General features: G+C 35.0%; 1 protein-coding gene across 4 annotated transcripts in view; it reads left to right on the forward strand.

The window, feature by feature from the left end:
* mtmr9 (myotubularin related protein 9) overlaps positions 1–21,003 on the forward strand; it is a 47,183-nt gene that overhangs the window by 12,554 nt on the left and 13,626 nt on the right. For all 4 annotated transcript variants that reach the window (XR_012395636.1, XM_073932884.1, XM_005160464.6 and 1 more), the window contains 6 exons: positions 431–604; positions 692–909; positions 4,115–4,276; positions 7,952–8,093; positions 11,095–11,315; positions 15,121–15,272. Coding sequence is in view for 3 of the 4 variants with exons in the window: in XM_073932884.1 (XP_073788985.1) it covers positions 431–604; positions 692–909; positions 4,115–4,276; positions 7,952–8,093; positions 11,095–11,315; positions 15,121–15,272 (1,069 nt within the window). In the remaining variant the exon portion in view is untranslated. The remainder of the gene's footprint in view (positions 1–430; positions 605–691; positions 910–4,114; positions 4,277–7,951; positions 8,094–11,094; positions 11,316–15,120; positions 15,273–21,003) is intronic.

Raw genomic sequence — 21,003 nt, forward strand, 5'->3', positions numbered from 1 at the left:
AGTAGTTAATTTTGTATCAGTTTTCCTGAACTTTTATTGTAATTTTTTATTACCTGAAATAAAATAAATGTTTTATTGATACTTTATTTGTTTACATTTTATGCTTTAGCCCGGCTTCCATCCTAACGTGAAGCAAAATAAAAAAAAAGTGAAGCTGCGTTTTTATCAAGTCACTTGGGTGTGACATTCGCTACGTTTATTCGTCAAATAAGTTTTCATCTCCCATTATTGGCATTAACCCTTTTTCAAGTCCAAACAAACCTCTTTGAGTTTAACACCACCTTAAGCAAACATTAAAGCTTTTTTGTTAAATTTTATTGAAAATGTATCCTTTATCATTGTTTCTCCTGGGATACTTTAAAATCCACATTAACACAGTGATGTAAATCCAGCTAGTGTCTGTTGTAAAGTTTCTTCTGTTCTCTCTCAGACAGATGAATGGAGACTGAGCGAGGTAAATAAAGACTTCAGCGTGTGCCCGTCGTACCCGTCTCTGCTGACTGTGCCCAAAGACATCGATGATGAAAGCCTTATCAAAGCTGCTTCTTTTCGTCATGGCGGCCGTTTTCCTGTGCTTAGCTACTACCACAAGAAGAACGGCATGGTCAGAAATGCTCTCTGTGTTAATGTTGTTCACTCAAGTGTAGACCTGTGTAATATCTGATAATGTGCTCTTATCTGTGGTCATCAGGTGATGATGCGAGCAGCACAGCCGCTGACCGGAACCAATGGGCGACGCTGCAAAGAGGACGAGAAGTTGATCAACGCCACGCTCTGCGCAGGGAAACGTGGCTACATCATCGATACACGTACTATAGCTGTCGCGCAGCAGGCTAAAGCTCGCGGAGGAGGATTTGAACAAGAAGCGAACTACCCGCAGTGGAGGAGGATCCATAAAGCCATCGAGAGGCTAGTATCCGATTAATCTTTATATATTTGTATAAATTTTTGTATATTCCTGTATTAATTTTTATTTATTTACATTTATTTGACTTGGTTTATATATATATGAGCAATATCACACGAGTAGCAGTGCAACGTGGCTGTATATCATCACTCGTGGGACACAACGCATGCCTCCCACCAGTGCAGCCACATCGCACTGCTATGAGTGGGATATTGTGTTTGTACAGCAGTTCGACTGCAAAATCGTGTGTATAAAAAAAAGAAAATCAAACACAGAGAGTCTCAAAAGCGTTTTGTAGAAGAAACTCTGTTCTTCCACCATTCCTTCACATCTGCTGCTGACATCAGAACAGCAAAAACAGTTGCTCATTCACTAACGTCACTTTAGTGCTAGGGTTTGAATGATTCTCTAGCGTAATGTCTGTAGTGATGTTATAACAGGTGATTTTGCTCACATTTTAAGATTATAAGGCTGAACGGTGTAAAATGCCATCAATCTACAGACATATCTGCCAGTATTTTTGTTGCAATCGGGAGACTTTCATTAATACGCACGTGAATGCATCAGACCAAAAACGGAAGCTTGTGCGACAAGTTTCACCGTTTGCTGCATTGCAAAGTTCAACCTTGGTGAACTCTGACCTGTGAAATCGCATCACTTGACTGAGTGAGACCAATCGAGTATCAAAACATGACCTCTCTGGACAGAAATTTAAAACATGAACCAATCTCTTGCTTTTTTAAATGTCTAATCATTAGGGATGTAACGGTATCAGAATTTCACGGTACGGTAATACCTCGGTATGAATGTCACGGTACGGTATTTATTGAATCATTTACAGGAAAAAACAAAACTTATGAAAATACTCCAAAAAAGTGCCAAAAGTGTCAATGACATACGAATTAGTCATCTATCTGTAAGCTTTGAAACAGAAACTTCAATTTTAATAACAAAAAATTATTAAACCATGTAAAAAAATAAAGTTTCAATTTAGTATTGTTGAAAACTCATCACATTCAACATTTAATCACTCACTCACTCACTTAGATAGAGATGGGTTTTAAGGAAAATTATCATATAAATATAATCTGGTAAAAGCTGGTATCTCTGGGCATTTACAATGTCCCCTGCAACAGAAAAAACCCCTCTCATTTGGGACTGAGGTTTCTGGAACAGAGAGATATGACTTGGCTCAGGTTGACAGTAGTGGGTAACGTTGTGCATTGTCTTTCCCCCACTTGAGAGGACAAGCCATGAGTGAGATAGAGATCTCATGTCTGCATCAATCTGAACAGTGTGCTGTGTCACACCCCCCATCCCGCCCTTCAGTAGGCGCGCGACAACACCGCTCTTGAGTATGCGCGCTCAACCCCCCCTTCCCGCTTTACAGTACGCACGCGACAACACAGCTGATCAGAACGTGCGCGACAACACAGCTGATCAGAACGCGCGCAACAACACCGCTATTCAGTACGCGTGCGGCGACAACACCCGCATCAGGTTCGATCATTTCCAGCTCTTTTTGATGCCCGCTTCTAGCAGCACACTCCATTTCCGCATTACTGTATCTGTAGCGACAACAGACCGCAAGGGATGATGGCAAAGCCTGGGCTGATGGGAATTGTAGTTTCCGCTACCTCCCGTTCGCTTCATTCACCTGAGCAAATTTTCTCAGAAGACCTATAGTTTTACCGAGTCATGCGACTACGGTAATATCAAAAAAAATTAATATTGCGGTATGACGGTATTTACAATACCGTTACATCCCTACTAATCATCTTGTTAATTCCCGCCCATTTTCACAGTGCCATACTGCAAAGTTTTACAAGTTCAAACTCTAGTGTGACTGCAGTATTAGAAAGTCATTTATCTGTTTAATAATGATTTGATCAGCTGTAGTTTGAAATTGTGCTGTTTTTCTCTTAGGACTTATTTTATGCTTATTATCTTTGAATGAACATCGACAACTGTCTTTGCTTAATGACAGGCTAATGGCTGCCGACGTGATGTCTCTCAGAAATTATTATTTTAAAAATAGGCACTATTCTTATAAATAAACTGAATAGTTGCAATCTAAACAACTACATTCTCGACTTAAAAGCCTCAAAGGTACATTATGTTGTCCAACAGCAGCAATATTTGTCAAGCTGTAGAGTGTTTTGTGCTTGTTGCTGTGTGTGGGCGGAGTAATACACAAGGGTTAAGAGGGTGGAAGAGTGCTGTTACTGGCTGAATATCACACGGCTGTCAGCCAATCAGATTCAAGAACCAGACAGAACTGTTGTATAAATAATAATATGTAATTTTGTCATTATTAGTGTTATATTTCTTAACTTTCTGTGAAACAAAATTATTATTTATTTATTTTATTTATTTATTTTAGTTTTTTGTAGCTTTAATCTTTATAGCTTTTAATCTTTTTTTTTTTTTTCCCAAAATGCCTATATAGTTTTTATTTTTGGTTTAACAGTTCTGCTTATGAATGTGTTGAGGTCCCGTCCACATAGCAACGTATTTATATCAATCCACAAAGGTTTTATATGGTTTCGAACTTTCGTTCACAAAACATTGCCGTTGTCAGAGTCCTGAAATTGGTATTTGTGGCATTTCTTGTATTGTTTTGTGGTGTCTCGCTCTGAGTTATTCAGCAGTGTTGCCAGGTAGAAATGTAGTTTTTTTTATCATGTATTAACATAAAACATCTTATCTAATGTTTGTATTCAATTGTTTGTGGTTTTTAATAATTGTTAATTTATAAATTAAATGTTTTTGCCACGAAAATTGCTTTTGTTGCTGATAATTGGCATTAAACAATAAAAATATGATATAATATTTGTGGTTTCTGTGGCTGAATCACATTAAAGGAGAAGCGCAGCAAATATGTACAAATAAACTGTTATTTAATATAAAACAGTGAACAGTTTTCTGGCAGGCCAAAATGTGGAAAATCTATAGCAGATTAAAAAAAGATGTCAAGTTTCTCTAAATTTTATACCGTTTGCTTGGTTTTGTGATTCTGTAATTGCTAAATTCTAGAGACTGCTCAAAGGTTGCCTTCTTTTTTCATAATACATTGAAATTCATCTTCTTAGTAAGTGAAAGTGTTGGGAAAGTCAGGATATTTCACATTTGACTTAGAGAGGGACCCTGTGAATCACAAATGATCTCTGTAAGTGTGACTATAATCTGACCTGTGTTCCTCCACAGATCTAACATCCTGCAGGAGAGCCTGATAAAGCTGGTGGAGGCCTGCAATGATCAGTCTCACAACATGGACCGCTGGCTCAGTAAACTCGAGGCCTCCAACTGGCAGAGTCATGTCAAAGAAATCCTGACCACCGCCTGCCTGGCTGCACAGTGCATCGACAGGTACATCTGCTGATGTGTCTGTCTGTCTGTTCTTGTCCATTATTAACACAGTTCTGCAGACGCCATATTGTGCAGCTGTGTTAATTACTGTTTTAGCGCTGTTCAAAGTTAATTAGAAAAGCTGCCGTCTCCCTATTTGCCACTACGTTTGTTGCAAAGCTCATTGTGTCGATAATTAGTGCTGTTGTCGTGCTGTAATCATCATTATGTTAATACCACTCCGGCACTGCTGTTTTAAATGCTGCTTTTGGTGCACAGTTCATTATAAGGTTTGTAGTGCTAGAAGTAAATGTGTTAAATAATCTTAAAATTGAGTGCGCTTTGAGACTGGGATCGGGGGAAGTATTTTTAAGAGCAGAGATGTCCAAACTAGGTCCCACGGGCCAAAGTTGGCCCATGGTAACTTTTGATTTGGCCCACCATCCTATCTGAAAATGGTTTAGAGATTATCATTTCTAATTTAATGTAACTTTTTATTTGTTTGTTTTATTGTTAAGCTACCAAAAAAGCTGAAGTTAAACATTTCAATGTAAACGGTGTAAATTAATCAGATTTAGTTAGAAATGTACACACAACGGACAGAGGACAATGCAGAGACTTTGGTGAGCGAATCAAGACAAAGGGAGATTCTGCTTGATTAGTATATTCAGCAATGAGCTCCACTGTGTTTTAAATATGGTTGTTGTTATTTAAATAATTTATATCTAAAAAATAATGTATACTGCATCAGTTAATACAGTTTAAAGTAATGTTTTCTTTTTCTTTTTTAATGTTATGAAATGAATAAGAAAATTACCCATGGCAACTTTAATGTAAAACTAGTTTGGTATATTTATCTTTGGCCCATGGCTCTCGATGATATTTGGTTTTTGGCCCTTCATACCAAAATTTTTGGGCACCCCTTGTTGTTAATAGTTCGCATATTATTTATAATAGTTTTCAAATTTGCCACTTTTTGAGGTTTGGAGTGGTCTTTACTAGAGATGGACCAATTGCAATTTTTTTACCATTAAAATTTCTGACTTTATGTACAGTTGCAATCAGAATAATTAAACCCTCTGAGTTATTAGCTCCCTTGTTTATTTCCCCCCCCCAATTTCTGTTTTACGGAAAGAAGTTTTTTCAGCACATTTCTAAACATAATAGTTTAATAACTAATTTTTAATAACTAATTTCTTTTATCTTTGCCATGATGACAGTACATAATATTTTACTTGACACTTCAAGACACTTCTATACATCTTAAAGTGACTTTTAAAGGCTTTACTAGGTTAATTAGGTTATATAGGCAGGTTAGGGTAATTAGGCAAGTTATTGTATAACAATGTTTTTTTCTGTAGACTATCGAGAAAAAAATTGCTTAAAGGGGCTAATAATTTTGACCTTAATGGCTTTTTAAAAATTAAAAACTTTCTTTCCCCAGAAGAAAAAATGTTATCAGACAATTTGAGAACATTTCTTTGCTCTGTTAAACATCATTTGAGAAATATTTTAAAAAAGAAAAAAAAATCAATAGGGGGCTAATAATTCTGATTGCAACTGTAAATGTGACCTGCCCATACCATTTTTTTTGTTGTGGTTGACTCTAAAGAACTGTAATTCAGAGAATATACAAACGAAATATGCTTTTAATCAATACTTTCATAATAAAACAAATAATTTGTTACTTTACATTAAATACAGGGTTATTCAAAAAGAATACCCCAACTTTGAAAATATGTATTTAATCAAAGAAAAATGATGGAACCTTGGGTTATTAATGTGAAGAGTATCTAACAAAGTGTTTTTCAGTAGAAAACAAGTTCATAGATGTTCAATATGACTCTCTCAAAACACTCGAGTGACATCAACCCGATACTCAAACTCGTTCCATACTCTGTAGCATCTTAGGCGTAACAGTTTGGATAGCTGCAGTTCCTCATATGTTAAAATTCAGAGCTTCCTATAAATTGACAACAGAAAGAGCTTAGCTCTACTTTTTTTCTTTTTCAATTTTCAAAGTTGTGGTATTCTTTTTTTATCACTCTGAATGATTAGTGATTATTTAAAATAATAATAATTAATTATTAAAATAAACATTATTGTTTTCCCCAAATTGCATCAACACTAATGTGTAATTTTAATTTTATTTGTCTTGATTAACCCTTTAACTGTCTGCTCTACCAAATGGTCGACCATATTTTGACTGTTTTAAATAATGACTGTTAAAGTCATTTAAAGAATGACAGTTTTAGATAATGCTTTGCACACAGCATTGTTGGTTTACAAAAAAAATCAAACATAATCCTGTTGCACTACTACACATGATTTTGGTTTTATTTAAAATAAACAAAACAAGAATTCATGTTAAATGAAAATCTGAAATATTTTGTGGCATACTTCACAAAATAAAGATGATTTCAAGTGTTAACACTTAGATATTAGATGATAATACTAGCAGGTTTGGCATGCTGTCCCGGGAGAGTACCCTGAGCGTGGAAATAATTGAACCCAGGGCTCCCGCCTGTTCAATGAGCATGTGAGTGGGTACGAGATCAGGTAGTTCTCGAAAGCTCCCCCTTAGTATAGGAGGAAAAGTGGAGATGGGGTGGATGGGGGATTCTTCAAAAAATAAAGATGAGGGAGTAATGCATGTCAGTCTATTTTTTGTGAGTTTGAAATGATCCGATTGGCTTACAATTGATTACTGATGTGAGACCCGCTGCGATCAATAATATCACATGCTCCCCTCAAAATTAGTTTGTGAAATTTCACTTAGTATTCAAAAAATGTTTTATTTTGATTAAATAAATAATTAATAAATAAATAATTTTCAAATAAATTGGTCTTATACTTTATATTTTCATATTTTTTATAGTATATGTATTAATTCCGGTACTTTTACCATAAACCAACATATCTACCATTTGGTAGAGGTTAATATTTTAGAAATTATAGCATGTGTTGAAAAAAATGCCTATTGTTTGTTAACTAGCGACATTAGGAGTTAAGAAATGCAATCCAAAAAATTGCAATCCAAAAAATGCTTTCTTGGTGGGGCAGTTAAAGGCTAGTTCACCCAAAAATGTAAGTTCTGCCTTCATTTACTCATCATTCATCATTTACTGGTCAGGCATGTCATTCGACAAACTGTACGATTCCTTTATCGGTTAATCATAAATTTAGCCTTTTTATTTTGCTTTTGTGTTTCAGTTTTACATTTAAAACTTTGCTGAATACATATCCTTAGATATTTTCCAACTAGCTAAAGCCAAAATAGGAGTTTGTCTTTTCTCCCCGTGTTTGCGTAGGTTTCCCCTACAGTCCAAAGTCCTCCGCTATAGGTGAATTGAATAAGCTAAATTGGCCATAGTGTATGTGTGTGAATGAGAGTGTATGGGTGTTTCCCAGTGTTGTGTTGTGGCTGGAAGGGCATCCGCTGCATAAAACATATGCTGGATAAGTTGACGGTTGCCAAAAAAAAATGAATGAACGAATAAAAAAAAAAAAAAAAAAATATATATATATATATATATATATATATATATATATATATATATATATATATATATATATATATATATATATATATATTATTTAGAGTAAATAATGACTGAACTATTTTTTAACAATCTCTGAAATGTTTTTTTATTTTCCCTCTCCATTGATCATGTGTATTTTTGTGGTGTTCTGTAGGGAAGGGGCGTCAGTGCTGGTTCATGGCTCAGAGGGCACAGATTCAACACTTCAGGTGACGTCTCTTGCCCAGATCATTCTCGATCCCGCATGCAGAACTATCCGGGGATTTGAGGCGCTGATTGAGCGAGAGTGGTTACAGGTGAAACGGTTTTATTGATATATTTTTTGGATGTATATGAAACGAAATAATGCTATGAATAAAAAGCCAAAGCGGCCACTAGGTGGTGCTAGACGAGTAAGTCTTCATTCAGAAAGGAAACTGCTGTACAGTACGTTCTTTGGAGATTTACATTCAATTTAATTCAAGTTTATTTGTATAGCGCTTTTCACAATAATTGTTTCAAAGCAGCTTTACAAAAGGTGACATAATTACATTACATCAAAATCAGAAAAGTTAATATTGTTGGTTACTATAACTTTATTACCACTAGTATAGTGCCATTAGTTACTGAAAGCCCTTTACTTTTGTCTATTCTGCTGTGCTTTTATAGCTTAAAGCAAAGACAATACTGTATCTAAAATATAATTACTTTTGCTATTCTGGACAACAACAGCACTCAATTAAGTATTTATGAACTTGATACTTGTGATGTATCTTAAAACCAGAAATTCATACGGAGCACTTTTTGCCCCTAGTGTTTAACGTTTTATATCCATAATGCTATTCTTCTAGCTCCTGCCCAAAAAATTGTTCTTTCGCATCACATTTATCATGAGTCAACTATATTATGACTTGCTGGGGCAGGTGTGTTCATTTTTCCATAACCGATTAATCAAATTAGTATATTGAGTCAACAGCCATGATATCTAATTTGTGTACTTCTTTACCATGCAAAAGCCAGTACATTTGTTCTTAAAATGAAATTTATATTTTCTTTCAACAAAAATGTATTAGATTTCTCGATTAAATTGTATCAAATTAATTGTAATAAGGTTACAGGAAATATATTTAGAAAATTACTAAAGGTTTACATTTCAAATAAATGCTTCTCTATTCCTGCTCTGTTTAGACATGATCCTGAAAATGTATTACATCAACTTTAAATCACCGGAATAAATTAAATTTTGAGATAAATTTTAATTTATATTAAACCATTAGACTGTTTCACAATATTCCTGATGTTACTCCATATTATAAAAAAAAAAAATACAAATAAACCAGGGCTATTCAATTAGTTTGTCATGGGGGCCGGTTCATAAAAAGCATCCCAAACGAAGGGCCGGAGAGATATAACCTGCTATATGAGTGATGACACAACTGCATATAAGAGCCCATATGCTGTAATTGTGCTCATAAAGACACCCACGTTGGCTTTTTCTACATTAAAATGTGAATATATTGTATTTTAAAACAACATAATTTAAAAAAATATATTTTAAAATGATTTTTTATAATTTTTTTTTTAATAAACATTCAAATGTTGCATTTCAGAGCACAACAAAAGCAGTGCATTCTTGAAGTATGGCTTTTTCTACATTCAGACACATTCATATGTTATGTTTTGAACTGCATAACAATTAGGGATGCAACAATTATAGATTTTGGTTGATAATTATAGTCTGAAGAATAATCATGGTTTCACCGTTATCACATCTAATGTAAATTCAAGTTTTATATTAGGTAAGTAGCCATTTAGATGAACTGTTGTTGCCATCTGCGTTCATACATACATAATCATTTTAATAATAATTCGTCTAACATATCTTTTTTTTACACTGCACTGAAAGGCACGCACAACTCTCACCGTGAGATGTTTTCTACTGCGTGCGCCCGGAAAGACGCGAGCGCGTTGCTCCGATTGTGCGCACATATTGTCATACTTACATTAGCAATAATAAAATAATAAACGTGATATGGGAACTTCCACTGCTATAGTTAATCGGGTGTGCGTGCATATTAGCCTCGGTGTACATAGCCTACTTGGAACTTTAAACTAGCCCACAGGTGACAACTTGTCATAACTTTTCCTTGCAACAGAAATGCGGCTTAGAGAAGCCTTTACGGTTCAATAACTGTGACGAATTAAAGAGCAGTTAATAGTGAAATCATCTAATTGTTGTATCCCTATTAACAATTACAGTGAGAGGCATTTTCTACAAAACATATCTAAATGTTTCCGGCTGTCCGCACCACTCGCGTGTGGTAACTCACGCTCTGCGCAGCCTCTGCAGCTCGCGCTGTAATGAACAGACAGACGCACGTCACTTCATAACTAAAGCGGCTGTTTTTCGACTGAACAAAATTTAATTTTGATGTCTTGGTCACACTATTTGGAAGGCCGGAACAAACTGCCTCGGGGGCCGGGTTTGGCCCATGGGCCGCCAATTGAATAGCGATGAAATAAACCTTTGCATGGTAATGCGTGGTCATCAAAATTTTACTTTTTTAAAATTATGTTCAATGTCTGAGAGACATTTGTGTGTGTGTTTTCTTGATTAAAAAATGTTTCATATTGTCATATAATAAATGTATAAAAAAGTAGCTACTTCATCATAATCCCATTTGATTCATTATTTTTCCAATAAAGAATCTCTTACTCGTGCCTAAATTCAGCAATATGCTGATTAACAATGTAGCAAAATAGTGAAAGTAATGAAGTCAAGTCAAGTTGAGCTTTATTGTCTTTCTTCTGTGTGTTTGGACATACAGTGGAAAGAAATGACGTGTCTATAAGGACCATGGTGCTACATAAATAAACATAGTCATAAATATGAAAACAACAGTGGACGTAATAGCTATTTTAAACCTATGCATGTCTAACATACCGGAGCGGTAATCTAACTATACGTATGCTATAAATACTTAACTACACACATAACCCAAGACAGACCACTTTTATATTAGGCAGAACAATATTGTGCAAGAGATATTGTGCAAAAGAGGTTGATGAAAACAAGTAGTGCAACATGATTGTGTGGCACATTCACAAGTTAACATTGTTTTCCTGATTGAGTCCTTGCAAGATGGAGTTTAAGAAAAGTGTTCAGTGCATATAGAGAGATGAGTATTTCAACAGGTGGTTTATCAAGCCCACTTGCCTCTTGTGAGATAAAGTCTTACGTTATATTTCTTAAAATATTGGTAATATGATATTTTGATAATATGAAGCACAGGATAACCAGTGACAATTTCTCTTCAGGCTGGTCACCCGTTCCAACAGCGCTGTGCTCAGTCTGCATACTCCAATGGGAAGCCCCGCAGTGAAGCACCGGTGTTTCTGCTCTTCCTGGACTGTGTGTGGCAGATCCTCCGTCAGTTCCCTTGCTCATTTCAGTTCAGCGAGAGCTTTCTCATCATGCTCTTCGAGCACACCTATGCCTCACAGTTTGGCACTTTCCTCGGCAACAGTGTGGCTGAAAGGTTAGTTATTCCCTCCATCACAGTGCTGTCATTTGTTTACTGTAAAACATCACATACAAAAACACTTCAATTCTATTGTTTGAGCCTCATTTTTAACAAGCCAATACAGGTTCCGTCCCAAATAACAAAACAAAACTAACAAACTGTGTCTTGAAAATGTCTTGAAATTTTAATATGAACCAATACTGGAATATTTGAAATGATTTTATATCAGTTTCCCTTTTTTCATTTATGCAAAGTTTTCAGATACTTTGTACCATGTGCCTTTCGTGCTTCATCAGTTAATTCATCTGGTGTTTGTGCATCTCTTTTTGTTAGTGTGCAAACGTTGAGTTCTTTTTGTGATTTTGTGCATTAAGAGATGCCAAATAACAGTAGGTTACATCTGAAAGTGAAAGTAAAACGTGGGGAAGATAATTCAGCTGTTGTCATGAACATTAATCAACAACAAAAGACAAAATTGTTAAGTACCCCCCAAAAAAAGCTCTTATTTCAACAGGTTTTTTTTTGTGTTAGTTTTTATTGCTAGCAGATTGCTTATTTATTACTTATTGTGTACTTGTCATCCGTAACATTTTGATTATATGTTATACAGGTTTGAATAGTAGTATTCTAATATTGATATAGGTGGATTTTATTTAAAAAGCTAAATGACAATTTTAGAATTAAGCAGTTCTTGAAACTGACACGCACGTGACTGAAACTGCTATTCATCGACTGGCCACTAGAGGCTGGTTAAAAAAGGAAGTCAATCCCATAGACTCACCATGGTAAACTGATACCATTTTCAGCAAAAAATAAATGAGTAAATATTGACATCCAGGTAAAAAAAAATAGGTTTTGGTCTATATAGTTAATATTCTATTCAAAACTTTACCACACTCTGTGTAACTAAGATGGCACTATATATGCTACGGCCATAGTTTCATACAGTCTATGTTTAGAATGTTACATGGGCAAAACATGAAGCACATATTTAATTTTTTTCCCATTATTTATTAGTTTTCAGCAGGGCAAGTGAATATTTTGACAAGGCAAGTGAAAATCTAAACAACTATTCTGACTGGAAAAGTTGTAAAAATCCTTAATATTGCTTCATTCTTGAGGTTTAAAGGTCCAGTGAAATTAAAATATTCTTTAGAGGTTACTATCAATATGGGTGTCACGATGGCGCAGTGGGTAGCACGATCGCCTCACAGGAAGAAGGTCGCTGGTTCGAGCTTCAGCTGGGTCAGTTGGCATTTCTGTGTGGAGTGTGTGGAGTGGAATGTTCTCCCCCATTTGCGTGGGTTTCCTCCGGGTGATCCTGTTTCCCCCACAAGTCCAAAGACATGCGCTATAGGTGAATTGGGTAAGCTAAATTGTCCGTAGTGTATTTGTATGTATGAGAGTGTATGGGTGTTGGCCAGTGATTGGTTACAGCTGGAAGGGCATCCACTGCGTAAAACATTTGCTGGATAAGTTGGCGGTTCATTCCGCTTCAGCAGCCCCTGATTAAAAAAGGACTAAGCCGAAAAAAATGAATGAATGAATGAATGAAGGACTATCAGTATGTTTGTTTAATGATATATATAAGCTAGTTTGCCACAAAACTGTGACAATATCTGCCTTCTTAAGATATAAACCTGATATAAACATACAAAGTTTGTCACTTCGGTATAAATGGATCAACGAATTGGATAAAATGGACTTTTCACACCACCTCATACTTCAGTTTCTCATCAAATCTTGACCAATCAAATGGTCTCTTAATATCTTACATGCCATCTTCAAATACTTCTCATTTGATGCACTTGAACTCAACCCCTCCTGTTTTTTAAAAAGGGGAGGGACTATTCTATGCCACAACTGCTCTTTGGGTTTTAGTTGAGGTTTAATCAAACATCAAATACAAAAATGCACATTCACAAGACCTTTATTATTGACAAATGTAAAAACATAAATATTGTCATTTTAATAAATATTTTGGCAGTATTCCCCCATGGTATCAAAATAAAAATGAATTTAGTGGAAAATGGCATGGTGGGTTTCAGATCGGATCATAGTTCACAAAGTTTGCACCTGACATTTGCACTGTGTTCCAATTGAAGTTAGCCGGTTGTAATTCTATCCACATGGAAATAAATGTTCAGGAACTGAGGTCATGACTCTTTCCGTCAACACTCTGACATCAGCAGAGGTCCTTACCATTTTGCTTTTGCTTTTATTCTGAGGAGGTAAATGTGTTGTGAAATGTGTTTTTTTTTACTTGTTGCTCAATTGTGTATCAGATTTCAAAATGTCCAGAATTGGTACAGCCATTTACTGTCAGTGAATGTGTGATGTCATAAAGGTAAACTTTAGACTCAGATGACAGATGTTGACATTTGTGAGTGTTTTCTTTTAGTACACTATTAAAGATCAGTTTTATCATTAACTCAAGTAAGAAAAATAATATTTAGGGCTGCATAATATATAACAAATTATTGGTATCACTCTAATAGTATATGCAACATCCATATCGCTGAGAAATCCAATTAAAGGTGCAGTAGGTGATCTGCCTAAACACTAACCGATTAGCATAATATGTTTCAAACACAATCCCTCTCCTGCCGACCAAAGCCACGCCTCCTGAAATCACAAACGTGCACATTAAAGATGACGGAGATTAGATCATGTCGTTTACCAGTTAGAAAACTTCATAGTACTTTAATACTACAATTCTGAACGAAACATTGTATTATATTATGTTTTCAGGTATGTAGTTAGCAAGCAAAACTTGTCATAATGTGCAATATTTCATGCATGCAAGGATCGCTGGTCTCACTCGGTCACGTGCTTTGTCCTAAAGCGACTACTGTATGCTTAGTGTTTGGCTGGCGGCGTTTAGGAATTACACTTATCACTAAGCTTTAAAGTTATAGTTATATTATAAGAAACCTCATTATCGCAACACTCAACAGCAGTATTACACATTTTCCTAGAGAATATTGCACAACCTTAAAAAGAATTATTATATTTCGACTGAATGATTATTCTTTGAAATCACTGTGAAAAACCTCCTTTAGAGACTTTATTGAGAAAAAAAAAATGGTTTAGCTTAGGGATAAGTCAAAGATTTGGCCCAAAAAACATTTTTGGTGTTGTTTTTTTCCCTTTATTTATGATATACTGTATACATCTATGTTTTTTTTATAGATTTTTATACCTGCATAAAAACCCAGGTAATATAACCTTGTTAAAGTATGCTCCAAATAAACCGAGTTGTCCATAGAATTCAGTGATAACGTCTTTTACAGTTTCACCAGTTTCTATTATTCATTACATTAGTCACTTTAAAAGTACTAATAAAAATAAACTTGCATATTTTAGTTCATTGTGCTCCTGTGTTATCCAGATCTTCTGAGTTCCTGCTGTCATTCCAGAAAATAAGTTTCACTATGTCAGAATTGCTTTGCCAAGTCTCATTGATCTATACAAGTCACCTTTTGTAATTTCATACAGAAATTATGTAAAATAGGTAACTGGCAGCTCTAACAAAGTGCTAACAAACTTTTCAAATATGTATTTTAGTTCCACTCCACAACAAATCCTTTACATGCAGTTGTTTTGAACAGAAAAGAGAATGATAAATCTACTTCTACATTTACTCGGAAAAAAATATGGTAAAATGCACAACAAAAGGTTCATGTTTGCAAAAGCCTTTCTCTTTTGTGTATTGTCAAAAAATGAATGGCACTTGGCTGGTGTGTCTGGCTCCTCATAACATAAACTGTTCTGTCACGTTTGTAAATCTAAATGCGGTGCTTCCTGTGTAATGTTTCAGAGCGAAGCTGCAGCTGTCTCACAAAACTGTCTCTCTGTGGTCGTGGGTGAACAGACCTCAGGAGCTGGAGCGATATCTCAACCCACTGTATGAGGCCAATAACCTGGTGATCTGGCCTTCCGTGGCTCCTCAGAGCCTGCTGCTGTGGGAGGGTGAGAGCTTCAAAATTACACACACCCAATTTACAAATTATTTGTACTACTACTACTACTACTACAACTACTACTACTAATAATAATAATCCAAAGAATTAGTTTGTCCCAAATCATGGTATATTGAAATGAGTAGGAGACAATTTCAGGTATATATTTGAAGTGCAGATTCGAGCACACTTCAATGGCTAATATTACCCACAATATATTGCATGTTTGACAAAAAAATGTATTAAAATGACTGGAGCAGGACTAAAATTTTGTTTGAGAAATCGATTCTCTAATGTACTTTTGAATTGATTCTGCTTGGTTTTTAACAGCAGATGGCGCTCAACTGACAGCAGTTGAAAAGCACTTCGAGTCATGTTGGCTTTTTTTGTCATGAGAATAATGTAAAAACAACTCACTTGCAACTAGTGTCATTAAGATACTGGAATTTTGGCACCAATTGGTACTGAAAAAAAAAAAATTCCGATAATATATTTTCCGATATTTCTTTCTCGATAACTGTTGAGTGCGTACTTAAACAACACTGATTGCTAATTGTGCTCACTAGAGATGCGCGGTTGGCGGTTATAGCCACGGACTCCCCGGATAAACCACGGATCGGGCAGATGACGTTACGAAAAAATAATATTTTAATTAAATTCGGGCGGGTGGCGGGCGGTTGTACTGTTTTTATATTCATAGCTGGCGCACCAACAAAAAAGCCTAGGACTGACTTCACAGAATGGGAGGAGGAATCGGATACACTAATTCTGGATGAAGTGTACAGAAGTATTCCTCTACAAACTTCCGTATAGACAGATCAGCAAAGGAAAATCTACTTCCTTTTGGGAGAAATAAGGCCAGGCATTCCCACGACTAAAGCACCTTTCCAAGAGAATTCTATGCATTTCAGGAACAAGTGCTGCGAGCGAACGCTCCTTCAGTGCAGCAGGGTGCATTATAGTGGCTATGCAGGCACTCCCGTCTGAATCCTGACACTGTAGATGCTATTTTATTCCTGCATTGTGCCAAGAAAAAATCAAACTAGACCTAAGGTCAGGCATATTAAACCAATTAGCCTGTGTTATTTAGGCTACACATATGTTCAATATAAACTTTTGAGTTCGGTCAGCTGATAATTTTACATTCATATTGGTTTAGCCTATTCTATTCTAGACATGTTGGCCTCGTTTTTACGTTTCGAGGCTAAGGTTATTTTGACAGAATTTCTTTGTCACAAATTTAATGGCGTAGTATTTCGTTATGCTTCAAGTTTGAGGGGAATGGGGATGATCCTCCATGGGTTATTGGGGCACTTGTCATACATGCACTTAGCCTGGTCAGACTTTATGTTCGCTCAAAGAGGGATGGCATATCTATTTTTCTAATTTAATTTCTAATTGTGGGGGTGACTGAGCCTACAAGGCTTAGGCACGATATGACGTTTTTATTAAAAAATTTTCAACTGTTTGCCAAAGCATGCGACTATAGCCTATGCCTACATTAAGATATTTATGTTAATATTTTTTTTTACTGCCTGTTGTTTCTTTTGGCATATAAAATAGGTATTGTCTGATAGAGATATCAATAAAGGTTCATCTGTGTCGCAGAACTGTGTTGTTTCCGATTTCTACAAGCTCAATAACATCCACAGCAAAAAATAAAAAATAGTCGAAAAACTGTGCCCATTAATTAGATGTGCAAGGCAATCAGGTACGTTTTTGGGGTTGCTATGGACAACTACAAATGTAAACATTATTAGGCTATAATGTAAATGACTTATTATTCTATCTATTTACTAAAAAATTAAGTGAAATAGGCATTTAGTAGTAGGCTAAATAGCAGCATGTTGAAATGATGTGTCAATGCGTTTTCTAGTAGGCTACAATAAAAAAAAAGTTGTATAGTACAGTGCGTTTAATTTAGGCTATTTATTTACTTTTGTCCCTGTGCGCCGATTGGAGACGGAGTTCACTGCTGATATTCTGAGAGCTCGGGTGCTTCTCATTTCTTATTTGTGCATCCTCGTTTCCTTTCCTTGCTTTCTTTCCCGTGTTTCCACCCCACCGGGATAACGGTACGAGGGAAGGACGCAAGGAAAAGACTGATGGACCGAGGAATGGAATCAAGTGAAAAGACACGTCCTCGTATCTTTAGCGTAACTTCAAAGCGTCGTCAATTAATGACTTGCACGTTTGGATTAACTGCATGTCTACATTAAAGTCATTCTCTATTATATAATGATCAATAAAGAAACATTCATTTAATAAAAAAAGGAATAAGCCATTCAAATAAAGAGCCCAATCAGCAGATGGCGGGCGGGTGCGGTTTTAAAAATTGGTCAAAAATGTTACTGCGGGTGGATGGCGGACGGATGATGAATTTTGTCATGCGGTTGCGGATGAAATAATAGCCCATCCGCGCATCTCTAGTGCTCACGTGCTAAAAAAAAATGACTGTGATTGGCTAAAACAGTCATCAGGTCACCTCACTTCACTGCTGTTCCCAGCGTGCAAACACACAAACATGGACGCTGGAGCATTAAAAAGCCTTGTGAAGAGCACGTGAACACAATGGGCAATCAGCTCTGTTTAAGTATGCACTCAACATATTTTAAATATTATCGGGAAATGGACGTTTTTATAATTTCTGTTCTGAAATTTTGGTAACTGGACAACACTACTATGAACACTCTTATAATTTGCTTAAACATTTCCTGAAAGGATTAATAATTATTTTAGGTTCTAGCAGCATGTGTAAGGAATTGGACGCAAGCAGAGTACCACCAATTGTAAAGAATACAGTGCCATCTGTTGGTAAACACAGAGCCCAGGATCGATTTGAGAGAGTATAGCGACGTATTTTGAAAAGCTCAGATTTTATCTCTCAAGAGTTTTTAACTCTAAAAACTACAATTGTATGTGTTAAAACTACAAACATGGTAGATGAAAGAGACTAATGCTGTATTCAAGTCCTCCTGGGATGTTCCTACTTAAAAGTTGACAAGTTGTAATAAGTTAGATGTAAGTTGTAATAACAATGCCAGTTGTGTTTAAGTCACTATTGTTGGAACAAGATGGTGTTTACTCTGCTTATAGAAAATGAAGAGCAAAGAATTCAACTTGTAAATCAATTTATCTGACATGAGTTTCCCATAACAGTTCAATTAGAAAACTTGAGTAGAGGGATTATTAATGATTCAAATCTAACCTGGCGAAAAATATTCATTTCATATTATCCACATTACATTTCAACAGCAACAACAGACACAACTAAAAAAACATGATGCATTAAAGACTCGCAAATCACAAATGATTGTGTTGGCCCATCTCCAACACTGACGCTACATATAAAAATCTTGTCTGCTCTTACATGCTGAAAGAGTCAATAGCTTTAGGGCGTAGATTAAGTAGGGATGCAGCATCTGACTTTTTCACTCCTGTTTCTGCATGTCATCCTCATATGCGGAATATACAGTTGAAGTCAGAATTATTAGCCCCATTTTGATTTTTTTTTTCTTTTTTAAATATTTCCCAAATGATGTTTAACAGAGCAAGGAAATTTTCACGGTATGTCTGATAATATTTTTTCTTTTGGAAAAAGTCTTATTTGTTTTATTTCGGCAGGAATAAAAGCATTTTTAATTTTTTTGTAACTATTTTAAGGTCAAAATTATTAACCCCTTTAAGCTATTTTCTTTTTCAATAGTCTGCAAAACAAACCATCGTTGCCATAATAACCCTAACCTGTCTAGTTAACCTAATTAACCTAGTTAAGCCTTTAAATGTCACTTTAAGCTGTATAGAAGTGTCTTGAAAAAATATGTAGTAAAATACTATTTACTGTCATCATGGCAAAGATAAAATAAATCAGTTATTAGAGATGAGTTATAAAAACTATTATGTTCAGAAATGTGTTGAAAAAAATCTCTCCGTTAAACAGAAATTAGAGAAAAAAATAAACAAGTGGGCAAATAATTTAGGGTGGTTAATATTTCTGACTTCAACTGTATATATGAGTTCCAGCACATGCAGGTTTTGAACGTAAATATGTGAATGTTATGCTTCACAATACAGATAATCTAGGATGTGTTTACTTATGCTGCCTGAAGGGGGAAGTCACGTGTTGTTTGGTGATGTGGCTGTTGCTGCAGGGCCGTTTCGGACGTGACAGATTCTTAAAGAATGTGTGGGACTGTAAGATCATGTGTTTTGAGATGACCACAAAGGCATGTTATTATTTTTCCATCACATGCTGAAGTGGAACATATTATATATCTTACACAGTAATAACAAACTTTCCCTTGCATTGTTGAACAAAAATGTGTATATATATACCTTTAAACAATGTAAGAGACCAATTAAATATTCTCAGTTTTCTGATTTATATTTATGTGTTTGCTTATATCATCATTTTTATTTTATACTGTAAGCTGCTGATGACATTTGTTTAAAATTTAAAATAAAAAATGTAATCTTTTATAATTATTTTATAGCGTTTGTTCGCACAAAAGAACATTTTAGTCATTTTTAAACAACAGAATGCCAAACAAAACTGCAAAAGAGTAAAAAAAATCTGTATTTGGTAGAATAGCCTTGATTTTCAGTTAGAACCAATTAAAACATTATTATTATTTTGACCAAATATGGAAAAAATGAAAATTTTAAACCAATTAAATGTAGTAATATAAAGTAAAATAGTTGATAATGACTATATATCAATTTTATAATAGTTAACAAACTATTTGTTAAATAAAATATTAAATATAATAAATAAATCAGCCATTTTGCATAGAAATATTTTCCATTCTTATTTAGTTAGTAATAAGACCTAAAATACTACAATAACTTTGAACAAAAATCAATTTAGAAAACCTTTTTAAAATGAAAATGTAAAATAACAAATCTTATAAAATCTTAATGTAATTATTTATTTTATTATTATTAATATTATTATTATTACTAACTCATTCTACAATAAAGCAATAATATTTGATTATAATGTATTATGGTGGGTTTTATAGACACAAATTAGACAAAGACAAAATAAGCTAAATTTTCCAGATAATTTTGTTTTGAATGTAACAATGCATTAATCCATCTTTATTTAACTTCACTATATCTTTATCATGATATTTTAAAAATGAGACACAAGATACTTTTGAAGTATTAAAGAAGTAGCACTGATACTTCAGCAGTGTTGGTTTTAAACCTTTCAGCGGATGCAGATTAACGTCACATGGAATTCACAAGTGTGACAATGATTTAACCCCAATGACCCCCCCGAGCCATTCATTTTTTTTTTTTTTGGTTCTCACCTCCGGAGCCTGTCATGCATCTATTTTAAAGGTGCAGTGAAAGGCACTCTTTCAGGAAGAGCAGTCGAGCAGACACCGAGTCTAATGCCAATGGGGTTCACTTTCAGTCACATGAGCAGTTCTCAAACAACTCGCAGATATGTTTAGACCTCTCATATACACCATCTGTAACGTTTACACACTCCAAAACATTCCTTATTGGCAGTGTTTTCCATATTTTAAAATAATAGTCACATTGCCTAAACTATGGAAGGACACTAATTGATTAAGCACTAAACAAAAAGCTCAATTTAACCCTCATTTAGGTTTAAAATGTCTTTTGGTTTATAGGTCTTTTAAAAGCTGGGTTCTGAAATGCCTTTTGCGTTTAAAGTCCCTCTGAAATATATAGTTATTAACAATAGTCCTTCAATTCTGTGTTATTCA

The sequence above is a fragment of the Danio rerio genome, chromosome 20 (assembly GCF_049306965.1).
Source record: "Danio rerio strain Tuebingen ecotype United States chromosome 20, GRCz12tu, whole genome shotgun sequence".
Lineage (NCBI taxonomy): Eukaryota > Metazoa > Chordata > Actinopteri > Cypriniformes > Danionidae > Danio > Danio rerio.